General features: G+C 42.0%; 2 protein-coding genes across 3 annotated transcripts in view; one reads left to right on the top strand and one right to left on the bottom strand.

The window, feature by feature from the left end:
- The window catches only part of cdc42ep1a (CDC42 effector protein (Rho GTPase binding) 1a), a 10,030-nt gene extending 421 nt beyond the window's left edge, over positions 1-9,609 (bottom strand). The window contains exons 1-3 of the mRNA XM_025058104.1: positions 9,197-9,609; positions 2,330-3,267; positions 3-387 (exon numbers count right to left, since the gene is read on the bottom strand). Of these exons, the coding sequence (XP_024913872.1) occupies positions 3-387; positions 2,330-2,804 (860 nt within the window). The 5' untranslated portion in view covers positions 2,805-3,267; positions 9,197-9,609. The remainder of the gene's footprint in view (positions 1-2; positions 388-2,329; positions 3,268-9,196) is intronic.
- sh3bp1 (SH3-domain binding protein 1) overlaps positions 1-14,860 on the top strand; it is a 25,758-nt gene extending 10,898 nt beyond the window's left edge. For both annotated transcript variants that reach the window (XM_025057359.1, XM_025057360.1), the window contains exon 19: positions 11,445-14,860. The gene's annotated coding sequence lies outside the window, so the exon portion shown is untranslated. The remainder of the gene's footprint in view (positions 1-11,444) is intronic.
- Positions 14,861-20,736: the final 5,876 nt, after the last annotated feature.

The following is a 20,736-nucleotide window of genomic DNA, read 5'->3' as shown; positions in this document are numbered from 1 at the left end:
AATCCACGTAGGAGATGGTGGCAGAGTCCATCTCTGAGCCGTCGTTGGTCAACCCACATGCTGACCCGGCCTCCTCTCTCTCCCAGAGATGACCAGGCTCCTCTGAGTTTCCGTCAATTAAGCCGAACACTTCACTCATGAGGGAGGGGCCCAGGTCGAAGGTAAAGGCGTCCAGGGAGGCGAGGGAGGGCAGTGAGTCGGAGTAAGCAGTGGTGGCTTTGCACTCAGAGGTCAGCAACACCGTGGTGGTGGACAGGATGGGGTCAGTGGGGTCGGTCAGGGACCCGCGGTGAATGTTGGTGGGGTGGGAAGTGGGGAGGGAGATAGATGGCTGCTGACGCTCAGCGCGGGAGAGACGAGGCAGGGTGACGAAACCAGAGTCCAGACCTGAGGAAAACACACAAAACATCATTTGAAAATTCTTTTCAAAACCATTAGACTTATTTTGTCTAAAGTTAACTTTAGGTTGGATTTTTTAAGGGAGTTTTTGCTGTAAAGGAGTAAAGTTTACCCAGTCAGAAAGAAATTTACAATTTTACAATAATATTGAGAAAAAACTAAAAGGCTAAACTGTACAAAAGAGAAAATGGTTACGTTAAAAAATGGCTACAATTCATATGACATTGATTAAAAAAATATAAACAGTAAAAGTCAATTTAAACAATTTAAAAACCTAAATGCCAATCAAGGAAATAGTCTAAAATTAAAACAGAAATATGTTAGTGGGATAAAATGTTGCATAAATGAAAAACAGATAAACTATACACTACAAAGTAAAAACATTATTAGGTTAAAGTTGGCCACAGAAATAGAAAGGTCCAACAACAATAAAACAAATACAGCTCAAACTATGCACAATTGGCTCTGTCTTAGTCTTAAGAAACCAGTTTCTGGCCGTGTCCAGGGGAAATCTGCCTACCATCGCTTTAATGACTGTAAATTACATGAGACGTTTGTAATGAGGCAGGGTCTCGCTGAAAATTCAACTCTGTTCATTTCCAAAAAACAATTTAGCACTGCTGTTTCAAACCTGCAGATATAAATAAATGTCATTTGAGAAATTACAATTAAATCAAAACAAGCGTGACAAAAACCTTGACAGGAAGCAGAAATCTATAAAGACTGTTCTGTGTCAGTCTAAACCAATCTTCTTAAATGGACCATTTAAATAGTTCAAGCATAATATAATTAGACATCTCTCATCAAAAACCTGAAATAGTCACGCAGTAGCACTACAATCAGACAGAGGGCGGTGTAAACACATTTGCCGTATGAGGGATAAATAAAAGGATTTTCGAGTAGTTTAATATTTACTGAAAAAAAATCATAGTGAGTGAGGAAAATGTCACAAATATGTAAAATGGCCTAAAATAAATAAGATACTGAAGAAACAGCTTTAAATTAGACTTGCATTTGAAATTTCATACATCTAAAATTAATAACATTTTCTTATATAAAATATCAATACAAAACCCATTTAGCATACATTATTAAATATTGTCAAAATAGCTTAAGGTTAAAAGAGAAATACTTGAATTTTACAAAAAAAAAAAAAAAAAAAAAAAAAACATATTTAAGTCCATTTTAAAAGTAAAGTAAAAACTTGGCTCATGGTCTGAACTCACTTACCCTGACCTTCAACCTCACTGACCCTGAGGATCAAGTCCCACATCTACAGACAGCTACAGACCCACAGACACATGCGTATACATATACACTGATGTATATACATATACACAGTGTATGGTTACTGTGTTTCAGACAGTGTTGTTGTCACTTGTCTGGATGTGTGTGTGTTATCAGCCGTGGTGATTCATGACAGTCTGATCCAAGTCTGTCTCCACTTAACTGGGCAGAGAAGTAATGAATGAGTTTGTTCTGGTGCAGCAACACCAACTAAGATTATAACCAACCAACACTGGTTTTATGATGTGGGACGAGACCAGAAGTTGGATGACAAAAGGATGTGCTGAAAATTCACACAAAATCACAAATATAGCAAAAATGCTAAAACCATATTACAAATCTATATAATCTATATAACAAATCACCAAAACTACCCAAAACATTGTTTACACTTGTTCAAAAGCCAATAAATATTTATAAAATTAGCTACAGATAACTAAGACACCTTCCACATAGCTAACAAGCTAGCTAGTTCAGCTAACAAGTCAACTATTGAACAATTTGTTCCAGAAATGTATCAAATCTGTCAGAACTATCTAAATACAGCGCAAGCAAATGCTAGCACTGGTGAAAGCATAAGTTTACCTTCAGTGAGGATGACACGACTGTCCTAAAGACACAGACAGACTTTGACGGCACTCACCGTAGGAGCTCTTCTTCTCCTCTGGTGTACTGTGACAACTGGAGAACAGCATCTTTGTGGTAGGACCTCCATTGGACATGTCGACATCTAGCCTCGGTAAGGAGATGGCGTTCTTGATAATGGGAGAAACGGGAGGAGGCGGCGGAGAAAGGTCCTTGGATCCTCCTCGGGGCCTGGGGTCGGAGGAACCCCTCCTGATCTGTCGCAGAGTCCTGGAGAAGAAGGCTCCAATCTTGTTGTCCGGGCTGGAGATAGAATCCGTGTCCCTGTTGTTCCCGTTGGCTGAGCCACCATGATTGCTGAGGAAGGAGGTGTCGCCAAACACGTCGCCGCCACGACCCACATGCATTGTGTGGCGGAAATCGCCCAGAGGTGGGCTGATCATGTCCACAGTGAGGTCAGATTTGAATCGGCGCTTGCTGTGAGAGTGTGAGACCAGGCCTTTGAGGCCCGAGAGCTTTTCCTGGAGATTCATGACCAAAACAAAATGGACGAAGATCAAACAAGCTGTAGTTTCCTCTTCTCAGATTTGAGCTTTCACTCTTTCACTGGCTTGGCCGTGGACAGCAGTGACCTGAGAGCTACAGTTGGGGAGGTGATTCAATCAACGGGTCTTGACCTCTTGCACCCTGAAGTGGCCGACTCAACTTTTATCTGTGTTTATCACGTGTGATTTCAAACCTTCTCCCACTCTTAGTGGTTGCCTGTTCTGCATGGCTGAGTGAATGAAGAAGCCATAAAACTGAGAGGTTTGGTTGGTCCTGGAGGCAGCACAGGTCTGCTGGACCCTGGTCAAGTCCGTTATAGACTGGTCAGGTCTGCTGGCTCGCTCTTTTTAGGGTTTCTGGCTTTGTTGACATCTGCTCAAAAATAAGTGCAGCTGCACAGTGCGGTGTGGTGACGATCTGGAACCATCCAATCCAGTGGTGGTCACTTGTCTGTGAAACAGAAGAAAACTTTTCAAGACCTGATGATAATAAACAGAAACAGCTCAGAGTATGAGACATTTACTGTATATATACACATTCAAACAAGCTAATATCACAGTTTTAATAAAAAGCGGGTTCCATCAATGTACAGAAGACCCTCCAGTTGTTGACAAGACTACATTAGACTTTGAGGGGCTGTTGGGAGAGAACAGTGTTGGCGTTTACAGTTTACTCTGTGAGAGGTGAGATGAAGTGTTGTTCTTTTCTGATCCAAACTCTGTGTTTATCTGTAAATTTACCCAACTGCATTTTTGGACAGTGTGCGTTTTGGAGGTTTTACAGATTCCCAGAGTCCACTGAACTGGAACCTTCTAAATTTAGCAACGCGGTCACCCCTCTGTGAAACAGACCAACGTCTGCTCCTTATCCATGAAAACGCTGGACCTTGAACTGCACTGGTTTTTTGTTGTTTTTTTTTTACGTCTGGCTGAAAAGCAGTGGCCTGTGGTTTCTTTAAAAGCCCAGCTTCAGGCCTCATTCAGCAGCATCCAGTGTTTATAAACAGGCTAAAGAATGTTCAGGCCGATAGGAAGCGATATGACAGTTTTCAGATAACAAAACTGCTGCTGTTTCTCACAAGCAGTCTGCCAGGGTGTGTGCAGGAGGGGCAGAAATTAGCATTGAATAGGCCTAAAAGTTCTCGCTGAACAACAGAATTTACAAAGAAAAGATATTTGAAATATGCCAAAAAAAATTAAGCTTATAGCATAACATTTTTTTTGTTTCAAAAGATAACAATAATAATAATAATAGAAAATCTAAAATCAGTTCAACCCAGAAATACACAAAGATTCGTTTCAGATTTTTGTAATCCATCTATTTTGTTTGATTAGTGAATTAAATGACAGTTTATTAAAGGAGCTCAGCAGTTATTAAATATGTCGATAGCTTACAGCACTTCTGGAAGTAAACTTCTGCTCCTCTTTAAGATCTAATCCACTGCCACAGCCCAGTATCGGACCACTTCCCACGCACACTTCAGGCCCCGTCTGGTTTCATTAACGACCTGCTGTGGTTCAGGACCCTCAGATTGAGTCAGGTCCAAAGCAGTGCTCCTAATTTGCTACTGACCGCAGTCCTGGGCCACTCTCTGCTCCACTTCCCCCCATTAACTGCTTTTTATTGTCCATAATGAGGAGGGCATCTGGGAGCCACATACCAGCTCTGAGCAGAGCCATGTCCTGGTTCACAGAGGGACACCAGGGACCACTTTAGTGAGGTGTGATGACTAACCCCAGGCTGACGAGACCTGCTCTTATGAAGGGCTTTGTAAAGCTGCGAAACCTTGTTCATGATTGAACCCATATTGCCCTCTGACTGCACTCCCAGACATGAAAAGGAGAAAAACATGACTTGATATACAGAGGTTGAACAAAACAAACCTCAGTCTAATTAATAACGTACAGTGTATTACAGGAAAACACAGACATGAGGCCGTGATCTCACAGAGGACTGCTGTTGTCTTCTTAATCCTGTTTAAGACCCTCTGACCACAGACTGGGGGGAGTCAGGGGGAGACACTCTCACACTCTTCTGATGTCTGATGACTGTCTCTCACTGCATTCCCACATTTGGAGCAAACTATTATATATTTCTGGCTTGAGTTTAGAGGATTGTTTATTTTTGCTGTCTTTATGTCCTTTCCTGGCCAAATTTCTGGTATTTTCGACTTGATTCCTATATTGTTATGAATGGCTAAATTCTAGCTTTTGGTAACATTAAATTACAGAAGACTTTTATTTATTTCATCTTTTTTCATTGTTGGTTAACCTTCAGGCCCTGATAATGTTATTTTTGTGCTAACTTCTGAGGCTAATTTCTAGGCTAATCCTTAAGTCTCTTAGCTATTTAAACTTCTTTAACTAAATTCTATGGCAGACCCTTGTTTTCCCTTAATATTTTATTATATTTTGTTAACTAATGAAATTTTGACTATGTATTTTTTTTTTGGACTTTATATTAACTTTAGTAATTTCCTTTCCTAAAGAAAAAACCCACCATAATCCCAAGAATAGACCCAACACCTCTCAACATGGGGTGACTCGGGCATACCCTGGATTATCCCATAATCCCTCATCTGCCCTAATACTCCTGATGGGATATGTGGTCGGGGCAGAATTTAGCTCCTCCTATTGCCATAAATTAGACTGTGGTTTCTGTCCTGGAGGAAATGGTAAACAAAAGTTGAGTTTTGAAGTTAAACAACTTTCTGTAGATTTTGTAGATTATAACCACAGGGACTTGGATTGAATACTTTTTTTGATGACATAAGTTTTGTTACATACATTTTTTTTTCTTGATTTTCTTTCAGTCCTTCCTGTTTTTCCTGTTGCTTTCTTTCTCTCTTTCATGTCTTTTCTTTGTTTCTTGTTAGTAGGTCTTAAATGACTTAAAGAGGCGGAAACAGCTTGACTACAACAGCTGTTTGGGGACACACACACACACACTTTGATGACTTTAACTCAACACTGTTTGCTCTGCTACAGTCTGAAGTAAAAATCACCATTGGACTTCATTTATCAGGACTCCTCCTCACTCCCCTCCCCTCTTTGTGTCCTTCGATCACTAACCCCACTAACCAGGTGAACAAACATACAAGATAAGGCGGCATTTTTTAGCTTCGACCTTTGATTTTTCAATTACATTCCTATTTTGGCAGTTTAGTCTCAGCTTCCATTCCAAGGAAAACATGGCTGCACTTCCTCCTGATCCAAGAAAACACAGTCACGCTTCAGTAAATCCTCGATCTGCTTACTGCATCTGCCAGAACTGACAACACACACTTACAGCTCCTCGTCGTCTCTCTTTAAACATAAATCTGTTTTTCCTGAATCTCACTGCTGCTGTTTATTTCATACCATCAACACAGTGCTGTCTTCAGGCCCACTGACAATAAAGCTAAGAGTTGTTTGTTTATAGTTAGAGCCAGAAAGAATCCAAGCCTATATTTATGCAAAAGTAACTCGATCAGTCAGTTTTACCCAGGAACACACAGTTGCTGCTGCCCTCTGATGATGTTTTGGGTTTTTTGGACTTTATTTGCAAGTGGTCAAAATAATTCTGATTGGTAATAGGTCTAGCGGTGCAACACAGATGCTGTAGGTGGCAGTAATTCACACAAGCGTGTAGAGTGGTCGTTCAGAGGAGCAGAGTGTTGGAGGGACTATTGAATTTGTGGTCAGGAATGAACTTTTACTATATTTTGCAGGTTTTCAATTGTCTTGTTTATGTGTAAAATGCTGTATGAAGTCAGTCTGTCACTCACGTTTCTGTGGCTTGAATGACGACATTTAAATTAGATAATTATATAAATGACATCATGTTCAGGTCAGATGATGTGACAAAAACTGAACAACTTTCATCAGTAATTGATGACAAGGTCAGGCCAAATGTTAGAGCCAATTTTGTCCAGCTAGTTTAGGTGGTTAAAATAAGTGTGTGAACACCACAGCTCTGAACCTACGTCGACGGTGTGACGTCAACATCTTGGCCGGCGTGAACAGGTTCTGTCAGGGTCTGACAGCTCTGACCTCAGGGATCTCTCACAAGAACCTTCCCGGAGAGGAAATTATTTTTCCATGTGATCCAACAACAATGAAGGCACTATTGTTCTCAGTGTTTGTGTTTCTTTACAATCAATCATAAAACTGACGGATTATTTTTGGTATCGTTTTCTCATCACACTAACACAAAGGTAAAAAACTACAGATTATTATAGATAGTCATGTTTGGCCAGCAGGTGATGCAGTTTTGGTTCAAATGTGGAAATTCATGATGAGTTATGACTTCTACTGACTACTATTCCAGTCTTCTGTGAGTCACAAAAACAGTGTTTCTGATTTCAAGGATAAAACATATTGCTAATTGCAGCCTATCGTGAATTATCTGTGCCGTAAAAGTTTTTGAATGGATTTGACTATTATTATGTTTCACAGTTCAACTTATTTCAATGACACGTTGTGCAAAAGTCACAACAGGGCCTCACACTGGACCTGCAGGTTGTTGACCCTGTAACGGATCAGACCAGATTCCTTTACTGTGGGCTTCAATCCTGAATGAGTCTTTACCATTTGGTGCTGACAGCCTGTGATGGAGCAGTTTTTCCAAAATCAGCATGTGTGTCCTCTGTCAAAAAAAAAGTGAGGGAACCCTGTGGTGTGAAAGTAAATACTATGGCCGTATTCAGAGTTCGCACCTCTGCCACTGACCCTTTCCCTGGTTGGTTGCGTCAATGACACCCAAAGATCACACTGAGCCCCACTTCATGGAATGTATAAGTTGGGTTTAAAAAATGACAGAGGAGAGACCGCAGGGTCTGTCTGCTCTTATTAACTTAATCAAGTGTTTGGAAACGTACTGTGTCATTAGTGTAAATCACATTAGTGGAACCCTACAGGAAGCACATTACACACATGTGTTAATCATCAGCTGCTGGCCCAGTCCACTACATATCAGGTTTAGAAACAGGGAGAGGCCCGAGGGGAAATGCAAAATATCTGAAATTGCCTTTAAATTTTGCATGACGCAGGTATTGAATGCCATGAAAAATAGTTTTTGCAAAGTCTGACTGGAAAATGTCCAGCTGGGCTTCCATGGCACACTAGTCTTGTTTGTTTTTTACCATCTCGGCCTATTACATGCCAGGTAATTAAAAACCAAGCCAAAAGAGCAAAAACAGCTTAACCACGGCAAAGAAAACCAAAAAAATGATCCCAGATAGTCAGGCCAACCATAAGAAAAACTTTTGTAATTGTCATTAATTAAAGTTGTCTATGATTATGGTCAGCACTGAAAGAAGGCCCTGATAGCTAAATATTAGCCAGATAGAACTAGAGGTCAGCAAAACAGTCACCTTTTGCACTGAAATAAATTTTAGAATAAAAACAAACAGATACATGTTAGCCATAATTAGCCCACGGGGGTGGGGGTGGGTAGTCCAAAATGACTATGAACAGTAGGAACAACAGGAAGGATGATCTGTTGGCTTTCTCTGGGAGGGAGAGAACAGAAATGTAAAAACACACTGTACTAACCCACAGTGTTTACTGGGTTGGTGATGTTGTCACTGGAGCAAGCTGGCGTTTTATTGATTTACTGTTTGTTTATGGGCAAACAACAAGCTCTTCTACCAGTGTGTGTGTGTAGGTGGTATTCATCTTGGTGGTCCTGGCAGGTCATGAGGGCCAAAGGGCTTTGCCCCCTCACTTATCTTAAATCCGACACTGCTGTGGCTGTTTGTCTCCATAATTAAAACACTTCACCTTCACTCAGCCTGTCATGTCCTTCAGAAACCACTGTGGAACGTCATGTTCTGGACATGTGTGAGTGTCGTGTGTGTATGAAAAACGAACATGTAGCTGCACTAATTACAAGGCAGTGTGATAGAAATCAAAGCGTTGCCAGCCGTGTTCCTCTGAGCCAGGCTGCTGTGGTGCTGCTGCGGTCAAATAGTAATGATACAGCGCTGCCTGTGGTGGTGCTGAGGATAAATATGCTGAGGAGCAGATTGAGTTACATGTCTGGTGATGGGAATAGATACTAACTAGAATGAAACAGCATAAACAGGAATAAAAGTCATTCCTGTCCATGAGTCACGTCACCTCATTTGGTAACAAACGTTATCTGTTTCAGACATTTTTTGAAGGATTTTCCTGGAACTAAAATTTAAATTTGCACTCCTTTAACTTTGCAACAACGGTGTATTCAACAATGACTTCTATTGGCATCATTACAAAACAACATTGTATGGAGTTTAAAAAGGAGGTGTAAATACAACTTTTCATTTGTAAAACGTAGACAATAAAAGTCCTTTAGGAGTTATTGAGTAATCGCGCGTCTTCTGAATCTTTTGAAAATCGAAGAAGTAAAACAAACTCACCGCTGGAAGTCGAGGCTGGAACAAAAAGACAGAATCCGAGTCCAGTTTCAGTGATTTTCCAGTAAAAACGCTGTAAAGTTCTTCTCCGGTTCGGCTGCTGACCGTTAGAGCAGCAGGCGCCGCCGCACTGAGCCGTTGGTGCATTGGGTCTGAGAAGCGGCGCAGCCCGGTGCATGAAGAGAGGGGCGGAGTCGGAGCAGACGCTCTCCTAAAACACGCAGACACCGCCCCCATTTACTAAGCGCTAATTGAGTCATTGACACCTTTTGCTGTAATAAGTAACCAGGTGAAAAAGGGAAGCAGGGGGCGCTATGGTGAGCTGTTAAACGTCAAACGCCTCATTGTAAATCAACACTTAACAATACTCAAAGTGAACTCATCAAAGTATTATTAGTCATATTAATCGAGCTATATCTGTTTTTATTAATAGGATAAATATATATATATATATATAGATAAAATACTGTTAATCCCTCTGGAGTTTCCTCTGGGAAATTAAGAAAAATAATAAAAAATCGTGTTGGTAAAGTACAGCAGTATATTTCACTGGAACCAAAAATCAAAATATTTCTTGCATGCAGTAGTACACAGACAATCTGTCTGTGTACTACTGCATGCAAGAAATAGCTTAACTGTGCAAATGCAGCAAAAACAAATGTTGAAGTAAAAACATTAAATTTGCTCTGGCATATTAATATAACCTGGTTAGATTGAAAGGGTGTGTTATGGTATGTAGTATAGTAGGTGAGGTATGTCTCATGTATGCAGCACATTTAGAGTCATCAGTCTGAACAAGGCTCATAGGATCTGCAATATTTTCACTTTGTTCCACATAAAAACTTTCATTTCATTTTAAAGATGAAAGGAAAACAGGATGCTTTCACAATTCCTGTGCTAATTTAACAGGACAAAATGGACAAAGTTGTAATTTTGGGTCATTATTTCACTTGGTTAATTATGACCGGATCCCATAATCCTGACTGTACTGCCTTTATTTGAGCCCAGGCAGTGTCACGGCTCCATGATGATGGGTTGATATTAGGTTTTCATTAAAGCCCTTATAATGAATGACATAGTTGTTTGTGTTTTTCTAAGGAGCAGACAGTGAGCTCATGTCCAGTGTTAAATCAGCCGACCTTATCTGCTGAGCATCTGCTGACATTAAGCAGGAGGGAAACACATAATTATGAAATAGTTTCATAATAGATGAGGCTCTGTATAAAAGGCAACACTGTGGTGTTGTCACTCCCTCTGCATCTACACTGCCTGAGAGTCAGAGTAATATTACTCTATTACTATCACGGAGCGTATACATTAACAGCCCTGTTTTTTTAATTTGTTGTTCTCACATTTTCTTCATAATGGAATTGGTTTGTTTTCAAATTAAAAACAATGAAAGATTAAAGGTCTCGTAACCCTGATCTGAAATTGATTATAAAATAACCTGGCTTTTACCGAGGAGGTTGTAAACTCTTTGTATTCTCTTTAAAAAAAAACAAAAAACAAAAAACAAAAGGCTGGAGAAATTGTTGGTGCTTTTTTTCTGACCACTGAAACTTTGGAGCCTTCAGAGGTTTAGATCATGTCCATGGTCTGGAGCTGACCTGTCCAACAGGAAAGAGGGTCTTATCAACAGGAACAGAAGCCTCCTCACTTTCAAAGTCTGCTCCTCAAAGGCTCGTAACGGAGCGTGAGTGTGTGTGTGTGTGTGTGTCGTTAAAGACAAGAGGTGGCCTGTTAGTCTGCTAACAGTAACCACAGCCGATGACACGGCAGCCACAGGCCACTTCACAGACAGTGCTGCTGCCCCCACACCCATCTTACCACACACACACACACACACACACACACACAGAAATGTACAGTGGTCATGAAAGGCAGGCGGAAGTAAACACAATCACACAAAATCTGGAGAGCCTCTGCTGCAGACAACACCCTTCCTCATTTCATACAGACTTCGTTTATAATTAGCTCAGAGCATTTGAACAGAGAACAGTTTGAATTCACAGGTTAACATTAAATTCTCTCATCTCTCCCACTGAAGTGATCCTCATGTTCTATAATTAACATGAAAGCCTTTGGTTAAACATTAATGCATGATGATAATACTTTACTTATTTGTGAAGGACACCTGCTGGTGTGTGTTGGAACAACACAGGGGTCCAGAGGTTTACTGACTGATCAGGATGATGTCATCCCAGAGGTATGTGTTTGTTTGACTAATTTCGTTGTTTTCCTAACCTCCTAGGCACCAGCGGGCTGAGGGGTTGCATTCCTACCAGGAGGTCTGGTGTTTGATTCCAGCTGCATGCCAGTGTGTCTCTGGACAAGACAGCTAACCACAAACTGATCATCATTTTCCAGCCAATGCCAAACTCCGGACCAGAGCCAGAAGAGCTGGGGAAGATGACACTGGAAAAGACTTTTTATGGAAAATCCCTGTTAAATCATATGTGTGGATTATCTGCTGCAGAGAAGCTTGAAAAGAAGAGCGGCCCAAAGTGATTCTTCTAACAGAGTTATAGTTTTAGAGAAGAGCCATTAGTTTATAGTCACTTATGACTTATGTTTATGTAGCTTCAGGGGGCATCGGAGGACGTGTGTGTGTGTGTGTGTGTGTGTGTGTGTCTGTTCTGGCCCAGCTTTGCTCCCTTTACTGTTTCAACTTCAACACAAATTAATTCAACTTCTCCAACATATTCCTGCAGCATATTCATCAAGAAGATTTTTTTTTACTTTGGGCCAAAAATTCCAACCTTTTTTTCCTGGCTTAGTTGGCAAAAAGAACGGTTGCACCCCAGTTTCCAGTAAAAATCAACAGGCACTCATTTGGAGCCTTATAAAAGTTATTTGTCTAACAAAAACTGCACCAAGGAACCACGACCAGGCAGAGACAAACACCATAAACGTTTTCATTCATCTTCTACCACTTAATCCTGCAAAGGGTCAGAGGTGCGACGCTGCAGATTCTTGTCATCAGTGGAGGGTGGTGTTGCGTCATGCACAGTTCATCAGTTTATCAAACAACTGTTCACACTATCATTCACACCTGGGGTCCATTAAGAGCTAACAGTTGACCTAATCCTGCATGTTGAGTGCATTGGAACCTGACAACATGTAATGTTCAGAGCACTGACCACTGTTCCACCGTACAGTTAAAGGCACACACAGTTACAGCAGTTTTATATTTCACTGTCAGTAGTCATTCTACGGTGCTCCATGTTTAAAAAAGACTTAAAGGTGCAGAGCTCTCTCTCCTGTGAAGCTAATTAACAATACAGACAAACACAGGCTAATGTCAGGATTCAGGCCTCATTACAGCAGCATTCCTTCTCTATTCTTCTGTCACGTGTTTAAAACAAAGGTAAAAAAAACCAGAAGCTTATTCCTAACAATCTTTAACTTGACAGAGTAAAGGCTTAAATAATGAACATATTCAGGGTGGGAAACACCAGTCCAGGTCGTTGTGCTTGTTCTCTAAAAGACCTTATAACCAATAGACCCTCAGGCCTGGACATGATCAGAAGATTCTCCAAAACATTAGAGGCCTTCCTGTCTTTGACAACATTAGATGGAGATAAATGAATAATATTTAAATCATTCCATCATTTGCAGAGTTTTTTTCCACTCTCTCTGCACGTCTGAATTTGTCTTTTTGGACAATCTCCTCTCCTCCTGCCCTGGTTCCTCCCATACTTCTCCCAGGGTTTCTTTGCATCCTCCACCTCCTCTCTCTTCTCTACACTCCATCCCAAGATAAACATGCTCTGTTTCAAGGCATATTTAAAAAAAAACAGCTCCCAGTTTCTGGATTCTCTTCTGAGGGAGACCAGACTTCAAAGTTCATGGTTTTTCTCCATCTCTCCCTGTGTTTTTCATTTTTCTCGGTCTACGATACTCTGTGTTCTCTTTAACCTTCCTCCTCACTATTTCAGTGTCACTCACTGGAAACTCTCTCCTTCCGTCATCTGCTGGACTCTTCGGCATGTCTTTGTTTGACTTGGTGCCCCAGTGGCTAGTGCTCTTGCCTTACAGATCCACAGTTGTAACCGATGGTCATTCTGTGTGGACATGGACACAGAATGTCTGACTTCAGTTCACTGTGACTGGACCCTGGTGTGTGTGAGATACTGATCCGTCACCGCCTTTCATCACTGGGCTCTTATTAACACTTATGAGGAGAAGCAAACATGAGGAAAGCAGGCGTTCTCATGACTCTTCTGAGTCACACACACACTTCAGCCCTGCTGAGGCAAAACACTCCCGATTTGGAATTTTCTTATCATTGACTTGCGTTTGCAGAGTAATGACCTCAAGTGGTTTCTTTGATACTATGAGAATTTAATGGGGGAGTTCTGCAGTGAGACAAAATAAAACCATCAGGCAGTCTTGGTTCACATGCTTTGTCTCTTTGTTTGTCCACCACTGTGTTAGCCAAAGATGATGAGTATAAAATGGCCACATTAGCATTAAAAATGGGACAAACTGTTAAAAACAAAGACCTCAATAACTGATAAAGTCAGGGGTATTTCAGCAGCTTGAGTAATTAGCATTCACTCAACTTGGCTTAAATTGTCAGTACATGGAATATACATATTAGTAATACTTTGTACTAAGTAATATTTTTGTAATTCACTCTAATGTTTTTGTACCTTAAGGAAACTGTGATGAAAAAAACAATTTTGGGAATTTTATTTTGGGGGAATCACAGTCTGTCATCTGTTTGTATCCTGCTGGTGTCATATCCTGAGATCTGCTTTGTTATATCCTACCAAACACACACACACACACACATGCATGCGTGGGTGCACAACAGTACAGAGGCTGTGTTTAGACTAGGCCACAGCTCCTATAAGAAGATACAGATCAGTGTTTTTGCTTTTCTAGGCTGGATGAAGGATAATTATATCTGACCAGAGGGGGAGGAGTCGGGGGAGGAGAGGGTGATGGTGGTGTTGGATCAGACCACAGAGGAAAAGTCATGGAGCGCGGAGGCCTTTACAAATTGTTTTTAGAAAGTCATTGTTTTTCTTTTCCCTGATAACAGTGAGGGAAAACATATGTGTGTGACGACAAACGGTAGCATGTGACGTGTCTGTTGACGGCACGTCGTGATTTACGCCATGTGTCGGCTGCTTCTGTGACCTCAGCTCATTATTCTGTGGCTTCAGTTGACTCACTGAGACGTTCCAAGTGGCTTCTGGGGAAGAGTGAGAGAGGGAGATTGCAACTGTGATCTTTGTCAGCTGCAGTGTGTTAATGACACGCTGTTTGATGGCACTTGGCAGCAGCAGCAGCAGCAGGACATGTTTATTTTTTTCCACCAACGACAGAAGAATTCGTTTGTCATGGTCTCCTGTGAAACATGCAGATTAGTTCTCTGTTTCCCAAACTTCCTCAATAAAACACTGTAGTTTGTGACTTGTTTGTATCCAAGCAACTCTCGCTGAAATAAATACCTGTCTGTAATGTTAGTAATGCAGGCTACAGTTACCACAGCTTATGTGAGCTGCAGTCAACTCTACATGTGCATTGAAAGAAAGCTAAAAATAAGATTTGTAAACAAAATGTCAAAAACACAACAAAAAACAAATGTATTATATTAACATAGTAACAATGGATGGAAATTAGCTGATAAATAAAAATGATAAATGTGTTTATTTAGAGCAGCTCCATATTTTCTAAAGCTTTCACATGAATTGAAGTGACAGTTCTGTGACATTCTCTCTCATACGTAGGTGAGAATGGATGCAGCAGTGCAGCCGTGAGACCTGGTCTGAGCTGGAACAGGAAGAGTATTTCGGTGAGAGAACACTAAGATTACTTTTCAGGAAATGACTTTAGCACAGTGCAAACGGCAGCCAGGTCTGATGAAGGCATTTCCAGCAGCACACAGATCAATCCAAGAAAGTCTGTCAGGAAACCAGAGGGAGCTGTAACAGAACCAAAACCTTCTCCACTCACTTACAAAACAGGCGTCTGAAATGACCAGGAGGGTGAGGTTGTGGAACTTAACTGTATATAGTTTTCTAGGAAGTATATCATATATACAGTGTTTAAGTTTCTTCAGTTTCACATGAAAAAATAATGAACTCTAATGTAAATGTCTCCACTGATGATTATGTGGTGATAGTAAACATTTTTTGTACTGTTGTGATTTGGTTATGGGTCACGATGAGAGCCTCGTATTTCCCTCCACAATATTTCTACGTACGTTACTTATCCCTTTTCTCTTCTCTAACTAATTATAGAAGTAAACTCTCCATGAAGGTAAAATCCTCCACTTGTGCAGCCCAGGCTGCTCCCCATAGACCAGACTGCTGTAAATCCAGCCTCCCCGACCTTCGGCGGCCCTGTCCACTAATTTGACTCCTAGAATAACAGCGGCTACTGTGTTTTTAGGGAGTCTGGAAGCAAATGTGCGTCTGGGGAGTCTGCACTGGATACAGGTGCTCCGTCTTTTGTCCCTCTCGTAGGATTTTACCCGACCTACGCCCGAGTGAAACTGTTTTACTGTTGAAGACAGAAAATAAGACCAAATGTCTTGTTTTCATTCAGACAGTTTCCTGGTTGGAGCTTTAAACTCAGTCTGTCTTTGAATTTGGAAACATGTGTCGTAATGTTTTGCCATGTCAAAAAAAAAGTCTATTGAAATTACTATGACAAGACTTTGAGGTTAAATGTCCTCATTCTGTGTGAATGTTTCGGCCCTAAGGTCCACATCTCTGTGGCCTAAGGGCTCGTAGATGTGAGATCAGCCTTAGAGTCTTGTTTGACTCCTACATTTTGTCTTCTTTCTGGACCACATTTTTAGATCAGATTCCTATGTGGATTTTATATACATCTGGTTTTACTCCATATGCCAGTGCTAGGCTAAGTTGCCAGGCTAATGGCAGTTCTGTGGTGTCACTCCTCTATAATTTAACTTTAAAAAAGAGACGATAAACAAGCATATTTCTCAACATGTCATGGAAGAACCACAAAGTTCTGCTCATTTAAAAATAGGACAACAAATGTAAAAAGAAAAACAAAAGATGTTATAAATGCGGAGCAGCATTCACCCCTAGTGATTCAACCATCATTTCACGGCATACTGACCTGTTAGTGCTGAGCTGCATTAATCAAAGAGGAACAACATTACATAAGGTGACAAAGATATTTGGGAACAAATGGTCCGAACTCTGACATGTGACTTCCTCCTATTCCAAGATCATAATGACCTGGCAGGAGTTCCACAAGATAAGACAACTGGTTATTTTAGATCTCCGATTAACTTAAAATAACCCAAAGACACATCAACAACTCCACTGCACAACATGTTTATTTGCCAGTTAGCTATCAATCACAACTGCACTGCTGTCACCTTTGATTAGTCAGTGCTGATGTGAGCTGAGCTGGAGTCACCATGGCAACTGGGGATTCAATTGTCAGTTTTTATGCACAATAAAGTTTAAAATATAATATTTGCAAATTCTCAAACCAATCAATAATTTATTTAAATAACTTTAATTGAAATATGATTCAAGATAATTATGATTTCTGCAGCAGCCAACACCCCTAGACTCCGTCTCCGTCTAGACTTCCTCTGTTCATTTGAATTAATTGATGTTGTTGTGTTCCAGTTGTGTGGGGAAATGACAGGAGAGTATCAAGTATTTTGGAATTGTCTGGAATATTTTGGATTATAAATTGTGATTTAATGGAAAAACAAAAGAAAAATTGTCAAAACTGTTTCAACCAAATTCAATCCTGATTCCCTGCACCAACATAGTGACGGTGTAACCTCTCTCAGGTTGATAGTTTATAAACCATTCCTCACAATTCCTGGTCTTCCTTCTCCGGACTGCCTCTCTGCTCCTCCTCTCACCACCTCCTGCTCCACACTTACTCCAGACCCAGTAAAAACAAGCGTACAGTACAGATGTGTCTCCTTTGCACTAGTCAAACTGGGATGCAGAGCTGATTACTGTTACTTCCTGTCAGGAACGCTGCCACCCACCTCCTCCTGAGCCTGAAGACGGAGCCAACAGTGGGTGGAGAACTGTACCCGCCGCTGTTTGTTTGCGCTCTGTCCTGGTTTCCGTCAATTCTGAGCTGACAGGAAGTTTGGAGGGGAGACGGGACAATGGGCCATTGTGAGAGCACGCTTTATGTTCACGCTAGGCTAAAACAGGAAAACGCACAGAGATGCACGTATGTACACACACACACTTTACTCTGGCTGGACAAACAGAGTATATGTTACCTTTATGTCAATGTCATCACTCACACTAAGGAAGAGCATTAATTGAGCCACTCATTATAACATCATGTCTGTGTTTGGTACATTTGAAGGTTTTTTTGGGCTAAGATTGATCTTTTTCTTGTTTGATATCAACTTTTGTGAATTCACAAAAGTTGCTTCCAGCTAACCTGCTAATTGGACGTCCTCCAACAATGTTCAGCCTGACTTCACCTGCGTTCACATGTGTTGTATTTAGGGCAGACGTTTGTTCCTGTTTACAAATTGAACAAAGACAAGACATTGATCATCTGTTCATGTCCTTCAAACAGGCCTGCTTCTCTGGAACGTCCACACCGACGTGAGCACGCCCACACAGACTCTCCAGTGTCCTCCTGGCTGTCTTCCTGTCCAACATGTCCATGACCTGGACCATGTCAACCTTCAGGTCAGGTGTGTGATGTATGGATTCACACTAATGGTAAAAACCATGGAGGGGGGGGGGGGGCTATTTACGGGGCATATGGTATGTGGCAAAGCAGTGTGTGTGTGTGTGTGTGTGTTATTAATGTATGTGATCCTGAAGGTGTGATACACTAAGTACTTGTATAAACTTTGCTGGGTTTACATAGTCAGCTAAGTATTGATGACAGTGTGTGTGTGTGTGTTTGTGTGTTTCTTTAAATGCCTGTTTTCATGTGTGTATGTGTGGTTCATTGGAGTGTATTTGTGGGTGTATATATGAGAGTAAGTGTGTAGATGTGTTGCTCTATGTTTATAAATGCTTATATAAACTTCAATGTGCGTTTACTTTGCCACTCCATAGTGTGTGTGTGTGTGTGTGTGTGTAATATGAGGAATTTCCATGTCTGACCTTTGCGCTCTTCGTCCATGGATGATTGACCTGGAGGACTGACCCTGCCGTGTGCGCTGGTTTCAGCAAACACACACACAAACCCACTCACCCTCTCTCTCACACAGACGCACACACACTTTCACACACACCTCAGATATGCCTTGGTCCCAGGGCATGAACAAAAAGCCCAGTCATGCTCAGCAAACATGTGCAGTAGACACACTGAGTGAGAGACACATTCGTCATCATCAGTACCAGCAGCAGCAGCGGCAGCAACAGCAGCAGCAGTAACAGCAGCAACAGCAGCAGCAGAAGCAGTAACAGCAGCAGCAGCAGAAACAGCAGCAGCAACAGCAGCAACAACAGCAGCAGTAACAGCAGCAGCAGGAACAGCAGCAGCAGTAACAGCAGTAACAGCAGCAGCAGTAACAGCAGTAACAGCAGCAGCAGTAACAGCAGCAACAGCAGCAGCAGAAGCAGTAACAGCAGCAGTAACAACAGCAGTAACAGCAGCAGCAGAAACAGCAGCAGCAACAGCAGCAACAACAGCAGCAGCAGCAGCAACAACAGCAGCAACAACAGCAGCAGCAGCAGCAACAGCAGCAGGAACAGCAGCAGTACCAGCAACAGCAGCAGCAGCAACAGCAGCAGAAACAGCAGCAGTAACAGCAGCAGAAGCCGCAGCAGCAGTAACAGCAGCACTAACAGCAGCAGCAGCAGCAGTAAAAGCAGCAGTAACAGCAGCAGCGGCAGTAACAGCAGCAGCAGCAATAACAGCAGCAGTAACAGCAACAGCAGCTGTAACAGCAGCAGCAGCAGAAGCAGTAACAGCAGCAGTAACAGTAACAGTAACAGCAGCAGCAGCAGCAGTAGCAGCAGCAGTAACAGCAGCAGGAACAGCAGCAGCAGTAACAGCAGCAGGAACAGCAGCAGTACCAGCAACAGCAGCAGCAGCAACAGCAGCAGCCGCAGCAGCAGCAACAGCAGCAGGAACAGCAGCAGTACCAGCAACAGCAGCAGCAGCAACAGCAGCAGTAACAGCAGCACTAACAGCAGCAGCAGCAGCAGTAACAACAGCAGTAACAGCAGCAGCAGCAGCAGAAACAGCAGCAGTAACAGCAGCACTAACAGCAGCAGCAGCAGCAACAGCAGCAGCAACAGCAGCAACAACAGCAGCAGTAACAGCAGCAACAGCAGCAGCAGCAACAGCAGCAGAAGCAGCAGCAGCAGCAGTAACAGCACCAGTAACAGCAGCAGTAACAGCGGCAGTAACAGCAGCAGCAGAAGCAGTAACAGCAGCAGTAACAACAGCAGTAACAGCAGCAGCAGCAATAACAGCAGCAGTAACAGCAACAGCAGCAACAGCAGCAGCAGAAGCAGTAACAGCAGCAGAAGCCGCAGCAGCAGTAACAGCAGCACTAACAGCAGCAGCAGCAGCAACAGCAGCAGAAGCAGCAGCAGCAGCAGCAGTAACAACAGCAGCAGCAGTAACAGCAGTAACAGCAGCAGCAGTAACAGCAGCAGCAGCAGCTCTGTTATCACTCCTCCGTGTGTTTGGCTGAGTTCAGGCTACAGTAAAGCACTAATTTCTGTGTCAGTGTGAAAACAGCAGTGTTAGAGGTGACGCAGGTTTCTGGTCAGACTGAAATTTAAAAACAAACTGTTTGTTATCATTGGAAGTTAAAGCTGCAGGAGGTGGGATCACCAGAAGGTTGGTCTATCCCTCAAAGATATATTTGTTTTTGTCATTTTAACTTAAATCTTATCTAAATTCTAAATGAAAAAGCGGACAAGACTGTTGTTCTTATATGCAGAATATTTTATTGTTAAAAATGAATTTTTGTTCTGTTTTTAGACCAAATGAAAGCTTATTCTTAGTGAGTTAACTGCAGATGTGATGTACAGTGTTTTGGTTTTCACCACAGACAAAAAACTTGTTATACCCACTCTTCAGCAGCCATCTTCTTTTCTCCTTACTCTCTTTTTACCTCTTGTTCCTCCTCCCCCTGTCTCTCCCCCTTTTCCAGCCTCACCCCCTCTCCCTCATGTTGCTCATGCCTGTCTCCTCATGGCCTGGTGCCCAGCCATCACTGGGCAGCATTCTGCACCCGCAGCCAGCAAGTAGAAAGGGATCAAGAGGGGGAAAGAGAGGGGAAGAACAAATGGAAGGAATGAAGGAGGGGGAGAAAGGAGGGGAGACACAGTGGGTCTCCTTATATAGAATGTGATGTTGTATTTTATCTGTGTCCTTTCCAAAGAGATGAGCACTATAACCCCGGCCATCACTGTGTGAAAATCAGAAACAGTAGTACTTTAAAAGTCTAAGTATGCACAGTAGTAGATGTAGAGGGTCTACATTAGCCTTGTGTGTTGTTACTGCTGGTCCATCTCGTCTGCCTGCAGCCCTAGTTTAAGGATTGTTTTGTTGTTTTGTCAGTTTCTGTCCGCAGACTTTTCTGTTTA

This window comes from Cynoglossus semilaevis, chromosome 8, assembly GCF_000523025.1.
Source record: "Cynoglossus semilaevis isolate Cse_v1.0 chromosome 8, Cse_v1.0, whole genome shotgun sequence".
Lineage (NCBI taxonomy): Eukaryota > Metazoa > Chordata > Actinopteri > Pleuronectiformes > Cynoglossidae > Cynoglossus > Cynoglossus semilaevis.
The sequence above is the reverse complement of the archived record's forward strand: the minus strand, read 5'-3'. Positions and strand labels throughout refer to the sequence as shown.